The following is a 16376-nucleotide window of genomic DNA, read 5'->3' on the forward strand; positions in this document are numbered from 1 at the left end:
GCTGAACATTCTAGGCCTCTTCTCATTAGAAAGGAGAAGGATGAGGGGTGACATGATAGAGGTTTATAAGATGATCAGGGGAATAGATAGGGTAGACAGTCAGAAACTTTTTCCCCGGGTGGAGCAAAGCGTTACAAGGGGTCATAAATTTAAGGTGAAGGGTGGGAGATATAAGGGGGATGTCAGGGGAAGGTTCTTTACCCAGAGAGTGGTCGAGGCATGGAATGCCTTGCCCGGGGAAGTTGTTGAGTCAGAAACTTTAGGGACTTTCAAAAGGCTTTTGGATAGGTATATGGATAAAGGAGAATGATGGGGTATAGATTAAATTGTCCTTGACAGAGGACAAAGGATCGGCGCAACATTGTGGGCCGAAGGGCCTGTTCTGTGCTGTATGTTCTATGTTCTATGTTCTATGTTCCTCTTTTACTTGTGACCTGTACAAATGTCAGCTTCTACAGACAAACCCACATCTCCTAGGAACCACAACTAGAAAAAAGAAAGACTTGCATTTATATAGCGCCTTTCACAACCTTAGGATGCCCCAGAGTGTTTTACAGCCAATTAAGAACTTTAAGTGTAGTCACTGTTGTAATGTGGGAAGTGCGGCAGCCAATTTGTGCACAGCAAGCTCCCAAAAACAACAATAATGTGATGACCAGCTTGTTTTTTATGTGTTGGTTGAGGGGTAAATATCGGCCAGGACATCAGGGAGAGTTCCCCTGCTCTTATTTCATAATGCTGTGGGGTCTTTAACGTCCACTTGAGAGGGCAGACAGTGTTTAATGCTTCATCTGCAATACGGCACCTTCCATACTGCATCGCTCCCTCTGTACCTCACTGGGCTGTTAGGCTAGATTATGGCTACAAGTCTCTGGGTGAGGCTTGAATGCATTCCGACTCATAGGCGAGAGCATTGCAATAGAGCTAAGGCAGACAGAATTCATTACTCTTCTGCCTCAATAGAAGTATTTATGTAAATGGGAAACGTAAGAGGTGTCAGCGTGAATCAACAGGGGTACAAGGCTCTTGCTGCCTGTGTGGATGAGGGAAAAGTCTGCAGCATGGATGAGCAAACTGACCATGGCACCATGATACAAGAAGCCATGCAAAGCTGAAAAGGAATGTGGTAGTGATAGGAGACAGTATGGTCAGGGAATAGATACTGTTCCCTGCCGCCATGACATGGCGTTCCGAAGGTTATGTTGCCTGCCCAGTGCCAGGTTTAAAGACATCTCCTCACAGCTGGAGAAGAACTTGAAATGGGAATGGGAGGATCCTGTTGATGTGGTCCACTTAGGAACCAACACCATAGGTAGAACTAGGAATGAGATTCTGCTGAGGGAGTTGAGGAATTAGGATCCAAATTGATAAGCAGAATCTCAAGGGTAATAATCCCTGAATTACAACCTTAGCCACACGCAAACAAAGAACAAAGAACAAAGAACAAAGATAATTACAGCACAGGAACAGGCCCTTCGGCCCTCCAAGCCTGCGCCGATCCAGATCCTCTCTCTAAACATGTCGCCTATTTTCTAAGGTTCTGTATCTCTTTTCTTCCTGCCCATTCATGTATCTGTCTAGATACATCTTAAAAGACTCCATCGTGCCCGCATCTACCACCTCCGCTGGCAATGCGTTCCAGGTGCCCACCACCCTCTGCGTAAAGAACTTTCCACGCATATCCCCCCTGAACTTTTCCCCTTTCACTTTGAACTCGTGTCCTCTAGTAATTGAAACCCCCACTCTGGGAAAAAGCCTCTTGCTATCCACCCTGTCTATACCTCTCATGATTTTGTACACCTCAATCAGGTCCCCCCTCAACCTCCGTCTTTCTAATGAAAATAATCCTAATCTGCTCAACCTCTCTTCATAGCTAGCGCCCTCCATACCAGGCAACATCCTGGTGAACCTCCTCTGCACCCTCTCCAAAGCATCCACATCCTTTTGATAATGTGGCGACCAGAACTGTACGCAGTATTCCAAATGTGGCCGAACCAAAGTCCTATACAACTGTAACATGACCTGCCAACTCTTGTACTCAATGCCCCGTCCGATGAAGGAAAGCATGCCGTATGCCTTCTTGACCACTCTATTTACCTGCGTTGCCACCTTCAGGGAACAGTGGACCTGAACACCCAAATCTCTCTGGACATCAATTTTCCCCAGGACTTTTCCATTTACTGTATAGTTCACTCTTGAATTGGATCTTCCAAAATGCATCACCTCGCATTTGCCCTGATTGAACTCCATCTGCCATTTCTCTGCCCAACTCTCCAATCTATCTATATTCTGCTGTATTCTCTGACAGTCCCCTTCACTATCTGCTACTCCACCAATCTTAGTGTCGTCTGCAAATTTGCTAATCAGTCCACCTATACTTTCCTCCAAATCATTAATGTATATCACAAACAACAGTGGGCCCAGCACGGATCCCTGTGGAACACCACTGGTCACACGTCTCCATTTTGAGAAACTCCCTTCTACTGCTACTCTCTGTCTCCTGTTGCCCAGCCAGTTCTTTATCCATCTAGCTAGTACACCTTGGACCCCAAGCGCCTTCACTTTCTCCATCAGCCTGCCATGGGGAACCTTATCAAACGCCTTACTGAAGTCCATGTATATGACATCGACAGCCCTTCCCTCATCAATCAACTTTGTCACTTCCTCAAAGAATTCTATTAAGTTGGTAAGACATGACCTTCCCTGCACAAAACCATGTTGCCTATCACTGATGAGCCCATTTTCTTCCAAATGGGAATAGATCCTATCCCTCAGTATCTTCTCCAGCAGCTTCCCTACCACTGACGTCAGGCTCACCGGGTCAAACAAATCAAAGAGTTGAACATGTGCCTCAAAGAGTGGTGTGGGAGACAGGGGTTTCGGTTTTTGGGGCACTGGCGCCTGTACCGGGGAAAGAGGAAGCAGTTCGTTTGGGGTGGGGTCCACTTAAAGCAGGCTGGGACCAGTGTCCCAGCGAATCACCTAACTAGGGCTGTAGACAGGGCTTTAAACTAAAAAGGAGGGAGGGCTGGGGAGAGGGAAGGGAAACTTAAAGGTCAAGGCTACAGATTTGTGTCAGGGCCTAACGTCTTTTTTAGGCAGCCACCAGGGACACCTGAAAAATTGTCCAACTCAATGAGGTGGTAGAGGTCTTTCAGGCATCCTTGTGGTGTCTCTTTGTGCCTAAGCAGCTCAATGATGTCCAATTGCACCTCCATGGCACCTGAAGCAATAAGCATTCATCTTTTAAACCTTGTGTAAATGAAACTTGAATCTTCCACCATTCTTAGGAACACAGTATCAGGCCATTCAGCCCCTCAAGCCTGTTCCGCCATTCAGTTAGATCATGGTTGACCTGTACTTTAACTCCATTCACCTGCCTTTTCTCCATAATCCTTACATTTACTCAACAAAAATCACTGTTGACATTTTCAGTTAAACCCCAGCCTGAACAGCTTTTCTGGGGAGAGAGTTTTAGATTTCCACTACCCTTTGTTTGAAGAAGTGCTTCCTGACATTGTTATATGTTTGTTTAGTATGCTGCCACGTTATTTAATCTAGCCAGACAGGTTCTTAGTATGTAGTAGTTAAACATTAATCTTTATTGCTTTATAACTATTTACACTCCACACTAGCCTGTGTGACTCCTCCAAAGCCACACTGCATCAGTTCTTGAGCCTCTGCCGCATGTCATCTCTTACATCATCATGGTAGGAGGTATTCTTTACACACTCTCAAGATTAACCCTTTCAGAATCTCATACTACAGACATCATCCTTGAACAGTCTGGCTGTAATTTTGAGGTTATGTTTTAAGGTTCTACGAAAGGAAATAGTTTCTCTCCATCTACCCTATCAAATCCTTCAATCATCTTAAACATTTCAATTTGATCACCCCTTAATCTCCTACACTCAAAGGAATGTAAGCCTAGTCTATGCAGCCTAGTCTCTTAATTTAACCCTTCTGATACCAGTGAATCTTTCCTAAGGTGCAGTGCACAGAACGAAGCACAGTACTCCAGATGTGGTCTAACTGGCACTTTATCCAACTGAAGTATCATTTCGACCCCTTTGTATTCCAGTCTCCTTGAGATAAATATCATAATTTCATTAACCTTTCCAATTATTCTTTTATACCTCTCCACTAGCTGTTAGTAATGTTAGTATGTGGACATCCAAATCTCTATGCTCCTTGACAGCTCCTAAGCTTCTCACAACAAGCTCAATCTGTGGGCACCGTACCAACTGTTAGTTCATATTGCCAGTGCATAGCACATGTTGGATGTGAATATTCCAAAAACTCTGGTGATAATCAAGTTAAAAGCACAGGAAACAAACCTATTTTCAAAACCACATGTAAAACCAGAAATAGCTGATGTGATGAACTTCGAAATGTTCCTGCTGTGTGCCCAGAAATTTCGATCTTTGCACCCTGCTTCCAACTGCACTCCATAGATTTTAAACTGGCAGTCAGAAAAACAAAGATTGCAAAACAGCACTGTGTAATTATAAAATCGAGTTTGTGATTTCTTAATAACATGCTGTGGTGGACTGTGCAAATGTCTTGACTGAAATATTAGTTCTCATTGCAATCGCCAGTTGGATCCAAGGGATTAATCTCATGGGCATTCTCACTGATGGCCAACTCATCCCAAAGGAGAATTCCACCCAATCAGCATGTCCACTGATGCCAGGAAGTCCCAGTGAGCTACTGATGGTACTCTCACCCATGGGTAATATCATCATCGTGCTCCCCTCCAAATGGGCAATACCATCATTGAGCTCCCCACAATGGACAATACCATCATCGAGCTCCCCTCTAAATGGACAATATCATCATTGAACTCCCCTCCCAAAGGACAATACCATCATCGAGCTCCCCTCTAAATGGACAATACCATTATTGAGCTCCCCTCCCAATGGGCAATGCCATCATCATGCTCCCCTCCCAATGGACAATGCCATCATCGTGCTCCCCTCTAAGTGGACAATACCATCATTGAGCTCCCCTCCAAATGGTCAATACCATCATTGAGCTCCCCTCCCAATGGGCAATGCCCTCATCAAGCTCCCCTCCCAATGGGAAAATCCTTCCCAATGGGCAATACCATCATCGAACTCCCTCCCAATGGGCAATGCGGTCATCAAGCTCTCGCAGTGATGGGCATTCGTGCTGACAGGGGCTGGGCTTCCAAGGACAGCCTATGTACGAGGGATAACAAGAGGTGCTGTAGCTCACACTGCTGCCCACCCCCACCCTCACTTCCACCCCCATCTCCACCTCCACCCCAACTCCAATGCTCTTTACCAACAACCACAGACTTGGGACAGTGGTCATTCTCACACCGAGCACCAAGGCCTCCTGGTGAAGCAGCTTCTGCTGGTCAGCACGATTCCTGCTGTGACAACCCATCAATACTGAGCCTCCCGCCAACATTACTGAAACAGATTATCCAGTCATTTCTCTCACTGCTGTTTGTGGGATCTTGCTGTGTACAAATTGGCTGCCCAGTTTTCAACATTTACAACTGTGACTACACTTCAAGTGTCCTGCAGTGAAGCACTTTGGGGCATGCTGAGGTAGTGAAAGGGGCTATATAAATGCAAATCTTTCTCTTTTTTCATCAATTCCTTCTCCCATTAAAATAAAGAACAGGGAAACTCTCTCACAGTTGGGGGCATCAGACTATGAAGTTAATGCCAGTCTGTTGACTGAGAGTAGGTGTCAGTTGCTTTCTGCAGCTGGATCCTGATACTCACTGAGTAAATTGGCACAGGCTGCCTGGACTTCAGGGAGAGAATTTGAAGTATTTGTAGGAACGATTGAGCACTAAAATAGTAACAGATGTATGTAATATTTTCCAGACTCTCAAAAACATTGGCCTTGAACTGGGTTTGCATCAGCCTTGGCAGTAAGGATTGATCATCACGATGGGAAGGCCCCAGGATCACACAATACTGGGCCCTCTGGCTGGTGAGCTGCAACCAGCAGCCGGGCCTCCTCCGGTAGCTCAGCAGCGAAGAACATTTGAAATTCAGGCCACTGCATCACCAGTGCCTGGCCCTCAGATGGTCTTGGGCTAGGAGAGGCGGGGAGTGGGTGGGGGTATGATGGGAGGGGAGGGTGAACTGGGAGACAGTGGGGGTCTGGAGGAGGGAAGGCTTGTGGGTGAGAGATTGGGAAGGGGGGGGAAACTCGGAGGAGATGCAGAGCAGATGTCTGGGAGAAGGGGAACTGGGAAAGAGTAGGGGCTCTCGGGAGGGGGACTGGAGAGACAGCCATCGGGAGAAGGGGTCAAGGTACCAATTGTGGGGGGAAGGGGGTGTGGGATGTGTGGGCAATGGTTATCAGCCACCTGTGATTTTAATGTGGGGTGGGGACTCCTGTACATCTTGAATCCACATTCAGTTAAATATTATTTTGAACACATCTTTTCGGGGGTGGCCTGCAATGGCCCCTTTAAGGAACTTGGATTCATCAGCAAATAAACCTGTTTTTTGTGAATGACAAAACCCCTCCTGCTCTCAGGGCAAAGCAATTTGTTAAACAGAGCTGGCAGACACTAAGGGCCTGACACCTGTTCCAAACACGGACCCTGGATGCTTCTCCGTGCATTTATCAATATGGCGGGTTGTGCAAATTCAGCTCAGAATGTCATCGCTCACACCACTTGCAAGATTTGAGACTTTGGCATCTGTTTTACGTCATCAAATTTCTAGTCCATCAACCATTGTGTTTAACGTGTACATAGGAATGTATCACAATCATTGAGGGAGACACAGTGAGGGCTTGACATACTGGAATCCACAATCTCACCCCCTTCCAATCTCTGTAATGTGCTGCAAACCCTCTAAGATTGCTGCATTCCTCCAGTTCTGGCCTCTTGCACATGCCCGATCGTTGGCGGCCATGCCTTTAGCTGCCTGGTCTCTAAGCTCTGAGATTTCCTCCCTAGACCTCTATGGCAAACATGTTATAACTAGCGGAGTTGTACATTCCAATGTTATTCTAGTGAAAATCCTCAGTCTGTGTCCCCTTGTAGCCATTTCCCAACCAGTGGAAACAACCTGATACTATTTGCCCTCTCAAAACCTTCAATCATTTTGAAATCCTTTATGAAAACCCACTGAATTGTCTCTGGTCCTGTGAAAGTAGCCCTAACCTTTTGAGCATTTCTTTATAATCATTCATTCTGAGTATAATTTATAAGAACATAAGAAATAGGATCAGGAGTCGACCATTTGGCCCTTCGAGCCTGCTCCACCATTCAACAAGATCACGGCTGATCTACCTCAAATCCATCTTCTTGCCCAATCCCCATTTCCATTAGTACCCAAAAATCTATCACTTTCTTGATTATAATCAAGGACTGAACATCCACAACCCCCGGGGTAGAGAATTCCAAAGATTCACAACCCTCTGAGTGAAGAAATTTCTCCTCATCTCAGTCCTAAATGACCAACCCCTTATCCTGAGACTGTGACCCCTGTGTTCTAGATTCCCCAGCCAGGGGAAACATTTTCTCAGCATCTACCCTACCAAACCCCTTAAGAATTTTATATATTTCTATGAGATCACCTCTCATTCTTCTAAACTCCAGGGAGTACAGGCCTAGTCTAATCAATCTCTCCTCATCAATCCCCTCATCCCAGGGACAATCCCCTCATCCCAGGAACAAGTCTAGTGAACCCTCATTGCATTCCCTTCTATGGCAAGCATGCCCTTCCTTAGGGAAGGAGACCAACAACGGCACACAGTACTCCAGATGTGGTCTCACCAATACCCAATGCCAATGGATCTTCACGGATCGCTAGTGGTTCCATGGTTCTCTCACTTTCCTACAATGGAATGCTGGAATTGCACACAGTGCCCCCACCATAACCTAACAAATATCTTGTACAAATTCAACATAATTTTCATCATTTTTTATATTCAATTTCTGGTACATGAAGGTGAGAACAAAATAAATCTACATTGATTGTCACACAGTGAAATGTTGGACGGCTAATACAATGGGTTGTCAGAATAACTGGTGTTGAACATTAAATCCGCATCTTTCAAAGGCACTGAGTGGATTCTGGTTTTGCTTTTGAGAAAATGAGGTAGTGCGAAAATTACATCACTCATGAGAGCATTAAAATACACAGAGTGTCAAAACCACCCACAGCCTCGCACCGAATAGTGCACAGGACACTCGATGAGGGGCACTGGAGGAAGAGTGTAAATACTGAGGATATTGGGGGATGGGTGTAAATTCTGAGGGGGAACTGGCGACAGAAGGTGAATACTGGGCAGGACACTGCGTTTATTCTCAAGAGCTCCACTGTTCTAGTGAGCAAGGTAAAAAGGATGTCAGTTTATCAATGAGAACAGCATCTCCAACAGCACAGACCGTATTCCCAGCTCACAGTGCGGGAATGGGGATCCTAGCACATACTGCGGGAATGGGGATCCCAGACACTGTGGGAATGGGGATCCCAGACACTGTGGGAATGGGGATCCCAGACTCACTGCGGGAATGGGGATCCCAGACATGCTGTGGGAGTGGGGATCCCAGACACGCTGCGGGAGTGGGGATCCCAGACACTGTGGGAATAGGGATCCCAGACACACTGCGGGAATGGGGATCCCAGACACACTGCGGGAGTGGGGAACCCAGTCACACTGAGGGAGTGGAGATCCCAGACACAGCGGGAATGGGGATCCTAGACACACTGCGGGAATGGGGATCCCAGACACTGCGAGAATTGGGATCCCAGACACACTGCGGGAATGGGGATCCCAGACATTGCGGGAATGGGGATCCCAGACACACTGCGGGAATGGGGATCCCAGGCTCATTGTTTCCATAGCAGCTGAAGCTGGTGTTCATCAGTTAGTTTTTGCTGGAGTTGAAAGTTGAAGTCCATGGATAAGACAAATTCCCTCTCTACTAGCTCCTAAACCCTCAAGCCTGCTTGGGTTCAATGAATGTTGTGGTGGGGGGGGGGGGGGGGGGGGGGGAGGGGGTGGAAGGAAAGGGAAAAGTGCTTTAACCCCATTGGAGCCACATTGAGGGACGGAATGGAATAGAAAGAAGTGACATGTGGTAGTGTATTACAAGATAAATTTCAGGTACACTCATCTCCAGTTAAATAACTTCATATCACTGCATTGATGAGTTGGCCCTTCCTCACTGGGTTCTCATCACTAACTGGACTTTCATTCGAGGGATGTGCGTCACTGGCATTTATTATCCATTCCCAGTTGTCCTGAGAAGGCAGGGATGGATCTTCCTCTTGAAGCACCCATAACAGTTTCATTCAACAGATTAGCTTCGCTCGGCTACTTCAAGAGTCAGTTAAGAGTTAATCACATTGGTGTGAGATTGGAGTCACGCATAGGCCCAGACCAGGTAAGGATGACAGGGGAACCTACCCAAAAGGGACTTTATTTATGACAATCTAACAGCTTCATGGTCACTGTTACTCACGTACAGATTTTGTCTAAAACTGAATTTTCAAACTGCTCATGGGGATCACAATAACAAGGCCATAAAGTATACAAACCAAATACTGGGTTCATGTCTAGAGGGTTAGAATTGAAGAGCAGAGCGGTTATGTTAAACTTGTGTAGAACCTTGGGTAGAACACACTTGAAGAACTGTAAACAGTTCTGGTCTTCATAATACAAAAAGGCTATAGAGGCACTGCAGTAGGTACAAAACCGATTTATAAGGATAATACCAGAACAGAGAGGTTATAACTATCAGGAAAGAGTGAGCAGACTGGGGATCTGTTCTCTAGTGAAGGCTAGGAGGCAGCCTAATCAATGTATTTAACATTATGATAGGGTTCGATGGGACAAACTTAAAGAAGACATTTCCACTTTGGTGGAGACCAAAACTAGAGATCATAAATATAAGATAGTCACTAATAAATCCAATAGGGAATTCAGGACACTCATCTTCACCCAGAGAGTGGTGAGAATGTTGAACACGCTACCACAGGGAATGGTTGAGGTGGATAGTATAGATACATTTAAGGAGAAGCTGAATAAACACGGCAGGCAGAAAGGACTAGGAGGCAATGCTGATAGGCTGTGATGAAGTAGTGGGGGAGGAGGTTTGTGTGAGTTTAAACACCAGCTGTAAATGCTATGTAACCGAGTGGTTCTGGTAGTGGCTGAGCTATCGTAATGTAAGTACAAGTCCCATCAGAGCAAGGAGTGAATTCCAACAACTGGCAATCTGTAGGCGAGGATCAAGAAAATTAAACATCAGAAACCCAACTATTTCATTCATATCTTTCCGTGACTCCAGTGTCAGACCAAGTGAACAATTCTCTCTGTAACCCTCAGGGCAACTAGTTAACAAGGCCCAAGAGTCTGCATCTCCTCACTGTCCAAGGCCCAGGACCCTGGCTCAGCTCACTGTCCAAGGCCCAGGACCCTGCCTCTCCTCACTGTCCAAGGCCCAGGACCCTGGCTCTGCTCACTGTCCAAGGCCCAGGACCCTGGCTCTGCTCACTGTCCAAGGCCCAGGACCCTGGCTCTGCTCACTGTCCAAGGCCCAGGACCCTGCCTCTCCTCACTGTCCAAGGCCCAGGACCCTGGCTCTCCTCACTGTCCAAGGCCCAGGACCCTGGCTCTGCTCACTGTCCAAGGCCCAGGACCCTGGCTCTGCTCACTGTCCAAGGCCCAGGACCCTGCCTCTCCTCACTGTCCAAGGCCCAGGACCCTGGCTCTCCTCACTGTCCAAGGCCCAGGACCCTGGCTCTGCTCACGGTCCAAGGCCCAGGACCCTGGCTCTCCTCACGGTCCAAGGCCCAGGACCCTGGCTCTGCTCACTGTCCAAGGCCCAGGACCCTTGGCTCTCCTCACTGTCCAAGGCCCAAGAGTCTGCCTCTCCTCACTGTCCAAGACCCAGGACCCTGCCTCTCCTCACTGTCCAAGGCCCAGGACCCTGCCTCTCCTCACTGTCCAAGGCCCAGAACCCTGGCTCTCCTCACTGTCCAAGGCCCAGGACCCTGGCTCTGCTCACTGTCCAAGGCCCAGGACCCTGGCTCAGCTCACTGTCCAAGGCCCAGAACCCTGGCTCTCCTCACTGTCCAAGGCCCAGAACCCTGGCTCTCCTCACTGTCCAAGGCCCAGGACCCTGCCTCTCCTCACTGTCCAAGGCCCAGGACCCTGGCTCAGCTCACTGTCCAAGGCCCATTGTCCTGTTCCCTTTACAAGACCCAAGATCATGGTTATTTGGAAAGAATTTATAAGACTGCATTTAATTCTAAATTCTGAATCAGATTTGCTTGTTGTTACAGCACATTTGTTGTGTGTCTCTGTACAGGTGACCTCTCCCTAACACCTCTACCTCATCAGCAACTGCCCACCTCCCCAATACCCCGACAGCAATGCCCAGGGAGGGGTAGGGTCCTGTTTCACCCATAGGTTTGATGTGAATCAGGGCTCAAAAAATAATCCTCATTTTATAACTGCAACTTTCAGCAGTCTGCTCGTTCATGACCAGCAGCTTTTTTTAAATTCGTTCATGGGATGTGAGTGTCGCTGGCCAGGCCAGCATTTATTGCCCATCCCTAATTGCCCTTGAGAAGGTGGTGGTGAGCTGCCTTCTTGAACCGCTGCAGTCCATGTGGGGTAGGTACACCCACAGTGCTGTTAAGAAGGGAGTTATTTTTCTTAGACTTTGTAGGGGTTTGATACAACTGAGTTGCTTGCAAGGGCATTTCAGAGGATCTTTTTTAAGAGTCAACCACATTGCAGTGGGTCTGGAGTCACATGTCGGCCAGATCAGGTCAGGACGGCAGATTTCCTTCCATAAAGGACATTAGTGAACTAGATGGGTTTTTACAACAATCGACAATGGTTTCATGGCCATCATTACTGAGACTTGCTTTTAATTCCAGATTTATTAATTGAATTCAAATTTCACCATCTGCCGATGTGGGATTCGAACCCATGACCTCAGAGCATTGGGCCTCTGGATTACTAGCCCAGTGACATTACCACTATGCCTTCGCCTCCCCTGCCAGTTTGAGCTAGCAAGCTCCAACTGTCGCCGGGTGCGATCCATGTAATGCGATGATTAATGTGGAGAATCCCCCGTGCTAAGATAGTTTTAGTATTGATCCATGAGGCAGGCAAATACTATGCTCACCTGGGTGGGGTGGGGGTGGGGATGCAGACAGCTGACCATGTGAAAGGACTGAGGATAATCACAACACTCAATGTGGGGGTAGAACTGGGCAACAGGTGGGGTGCGATTTTAAGTTGTACAAGGCCTGGGTTAAATGTTCAGGAGGTGCTTGTTTTCCCAGAGAACAGTGGGCCTCTAGAACAAGCTGCTGACTTGTGCAGTGGACACCAAATCGCTGAATTCCTTCAGGTGAGAACTGTACCTGTTTCTGGCCGGGACAGAAATCACTCTGTATAGGAGGTAGGTACTGCATCGAATGATCAGGGCTGGAGGAATATCCTGCACTAGTTTTTGATCTACCGAGTGAGGAAATTTCCCAGATTTATTTCCCCTCCTAAACTAGCTTTGGGCTTTTATCCGTTTTTTTCACCTCTCCCAGGAGATCACGTGTTTTTGGGGTGACTTGGAGACTGAATTGTCATACACAAGACATTATAACTGTGTGGGGCAGACTTGCTGGACCAGTAGGTCTAAAGCCCACCCATAGCACCCACCTAAAATGAAACGAGTGCCTCTCTCACCCCATTCACAAAGGAGATGAATTATTGTTGCCAACTCTGATTGGACATATTCCTGGAGATTTGAACACAAGCCCTTATGCCCTGCCTGCTCAAACAGCTTTTTATCTCCATCTCCAATATTTGTAATAAAATAAAAATGTGCAAAGAAAAGGATGAAATCTATAATTATTTTAATGCACCTGTGATTCTTTTTCTTTGACTGCTCACAGCAGTGTACAGGAGATCAATTCCTGGAGACTGCAGAGCAATCCTGGAGGGTTGGCAACCCTAGAATGAATGGAGGCAATGGCTAATGAGGGGGGAAGGGGAAGTGGAGTTGGGCAGAGGTTGATTGGGGGAGTGGGGGGCAGAGACTACGATGATTATGCCCCCACAATAAATAATCCCCAACACTGGCACTCCATCAATCTCTCACTGCACCTCTCCAGACATATAAGTGTGGAAGAATGAAATGGAAGACTGGCAAGAATCCATAAAAAGCAAATGTATAAAACAACCAGGGCCCCTCCCACCCTTAAATATCCGTGTCCTGCTCCACAGTTCCGTCTTGATATTTTTGCCCCGTGGATGAAATGTCTGGTTTGGTCTCGTTCAAGTCAATTGTTGCTTCGTGTTTCGATTTTTGCTCTTCCGCTCGCCTTTCCTTCTTGAGGAGATGGTAATTTATTGCATTGCCGATGAACAGATAGATACTCGCAAAGATCAAAACTGCTCCACAGGCGAAATACACATAGCGGAAGTCATCGTATGCATCCTTCAGCAAACCTGCAACAAAAAAGCTCTACGATCATCGTACATCATACCTGCAACTCAACATCAGTGCCAGTCAAACGTTTTTACGGTCACTCCCTCTCCCCAATCTCCCCCCACTGTCTAGTCACTACCCCCTCTCCCAATGCCCCCACTATATAGTCACTCCCTCTCCCCAACCCTATATCCTCCCCCACCTCTCCCACCCCATTTGGGTGTAATTATAAACTAACTGTCCAAGGGACCCAGTTCTCCAGTTCTGCCTCGGCTGCCGAGGAATTATTTCTTCAGTTACGTGGAGACTGGAGAAGCCAGGGTTGTTCTCTGAGTTGAGACAGTAAGGGGAGATTTAATAGAGGTGTTCAAAATTATGACTGATTTCAACAGAATCAGTAAGGAGAAACCATTTCCAATGCAGTAGGGTCTCAGATATAGGGTTATAGGCAAAAAATCCAGGAGAAGATGAGAAGAAATTTCTTTACGGAGAATTATGATCTGGAATGTGTTGCCTGAAAGGGCGTTGGAAGCAGATGCAATAATAACTTTCAAAAGGGAATTGGATAAATACTTGAAAAGGAGAAATTTGCAAGGCTATGGGGAAAGAGTGGGGGGGAGTGGGACTAATTGGATAGCTCTTTCAGAGGCACAAAGGGGCTCCTTCTGTCTTCCATGATTCTACCTCCCAACACCCTCCCCTTCCTTCCAGCCTTTCCCAGGACATTACACACATCCCAGCTTACCTAGGAGCGGAGGTCCCAATAACACAGGACAGCACTCCACAATGGTCACCAGTCCCACTGCGCTGGAGAACCTCTGGGCCCCCACCATGTCCATCAAGGTTTCGAAAAGGACAGAGCTCAGCATGCCAAAGGCGAATCCGAAGAAGATGGTGTAGATCACTAGGCCAACATAATTAGTCGCCAAGGGCATCATGATGTGGCAGACACCATTGTAGAGGACGGAGAAGCAGAAAAAGTACTGGATCTTGGGCCTCACCCACTTGGTGTTGGCCAGGAGTCCCATGGATGGTCGAGCAAACATGTCCACAAAGGCCATGATGGACAGCAGGAAGGCCGCTTTGTACTCATCAATGCCCATATTCTTGGCGTAAGAGGATAAGAAGACCAGGGGTGCAAACAGGCCAAAGAACATGATGACGTTGCCAGACAGATAGATCAGGAAGCCCCTGTGCTTGAAGAGTGTTAGATCCAAGTAGTTGCTGATGGTTTGGAAGATGCTGAGCTTTATTTTGGGATCACCGGTCATAAGGTCAGAGTTCACGCCAGCATCATTCTTGGCGCCCACTGGCAGTTTGGGCGGGCTAGTCCGCTGAGGGCCTATGGGGCGCATGAGGGCTCCAGCCACACAGCAGTTGAGCAGGATCCCCCCCAGGATCAGGAAGCCCCCTCGCCATGAGTAGTTGTCAAAGAGGTATTGGTTAAGAGGAGCCAACGTGCTGAGGACCACTGGGCTGCCAGCCATCGCTAACCCATTAGCCAAGGGACGTCTCTTGTAGAAGTATTTGCCAATCATGGTCAGCGCTGGTTGCAAGTTGAAGGCAAGGCCGAATCCTGGATAGAAATTTTAAAAAAATCAATCAGCTGCTGCTAAGTGTTACACCATGTAAATCCATAAACAGTTTTAAAACTTGGGATAGATGTTTTGAAGGGAGCAGCACTTTATCTTTTGATTAGGCACTCTACAGCCTTGCAGACTCAACATTGAGTTCAACAATTTCAGAGCATGACTGGCCTTTTTTTTAAATTATTTTATTTTTGGTAACCAAGTGCCTGTTTTTCGTGTTGTGCTTTTGGACAGAGCTGTTCATTACTCTGCCATTAACACTCTCTCTGGACTAATGCTTTGTTTTTCACCACAAGCATTAACACACTCTCTGGCTTTGTCCCAAGACATTTTTGTTATTTAATCTCTTCTGCCCTCTGCCCGATCAAACACCTTCCCTTTTGTTCCCTTCCCCACCACCACCTCCCCTCACACTTGCTTTAAACCTAATACTTTTCTAACCTTTGCCACTTCTGATGAAAGGTCACTGACCTGAAACGTCAACTCTGTTTCTCTCTCTCCACAGATGCTGCCAGACCTGCTGAGTATTTCCAGCACTTTCTGTTTTTATTTCAGACTTCTAGCATCTGCAGTATTTTGCTTTTGTTTCGAAGGGAAGTGTGTTCGTCCAAATTGAACATTACTGATCCTCCAATTCTGGCCTTTTGCACATCCTAGTTCTCATCTTTGATTTCAAATTCCTCCCTACCCCAGCCCAATTCTGTAATCTCCTCCAGCCCGACAACCCTCTGAGATTTCTGTGCTCCTCCAATTCCATTCCTCTTGTGCATCCCCAATTTTAATCACTCCATGATTGGTGGCTGTGCCCTCAGCTGCCTGGGCCCTAAGCTCTGGAATTCCCTCCTTAAACCTCTCCACCTCTCTACCTCTCTCTCCTCCTTTAAGATGCTCCTTAAAGCCTACCTCTTTGACCAAGCTTTTGGTCATCAGACCTGATATCTCCTTATATGGCTCACTGTCAAATTTTGTTTGATTATGCTCCTGCAATGCGCCTTGGAGCATTTTACTACATTAAAGGTGCAGAAAAGTGCAAGTTGATGTTGGAATGGATCTCTTAGAGGGGAGTGTGTTCCTTTGTTATATAATCCTGATATACATGGGAGTTCTGAAATAAAAACAGAAAGTGCTGGAGATACTCAGCAGGTCTGGCAGCATCTGTGGAGAGAGAGAAGCAGAGTTAACACTTTAGTGACCTTTCATCAGAATTGGAGAGTTCTCCCCGGGGGGAGAACCTGGGGCCAATATTTATCTCTCAATGGACATCACTACAAGAGATTATCTGGTCATTATCGCATTGGTGTTTGTGGAATCTTGCTGTGTGCAAATTGCCT

The 16376-nt window shown here is 46.9% G+C and overlaps 1 protein-coding gene across 1 annotated transcript in view; it reads right to left on the bottom strand.

The window, feature by feature from the left end:
- Nucleotides 1–7910: 7910 nt before the first annotated feature.
- LOC137383991 (monocarboxylate transporter 1-like) overlaps nucleotides 7911–16376 on the bottom strand; it is a 51155-nt gene continuing 42689 nt past the window's right edge. The window contains exons 4-5 of the mRNA XM_068057505.1: nucleotides 14202–15032; nucleotides 7911–13476 (exon numbers count right to left, since the gene is read on the bottom strand). Of these exons, the coding sequence (XP_067913606.1) occupies nucleotides 13226–13476; nucleotides 14202–15032 (1082 nt within the window). The 3' untranslated portion in view covers nucleotides 7911–13225. The remainder of the gene's footprint in view (nucleotides 13477–14201; nucleotides 15033–16376) is intronic.

Source organism: Heterodontus francisci, chromosome 25, assembly GCF_036365525.1.
Source record: "Heterodontus francisci isolate sHetFra1 chromosome 25, sHetFra1.hap1, whole genome shotgun sequence".
NCBI lineage: Eukaryota > Metazoa > Chordata > Chondrichthyes > Heterodontiformes > Heterodontidae > Heterodontus > Heterodontus francisci.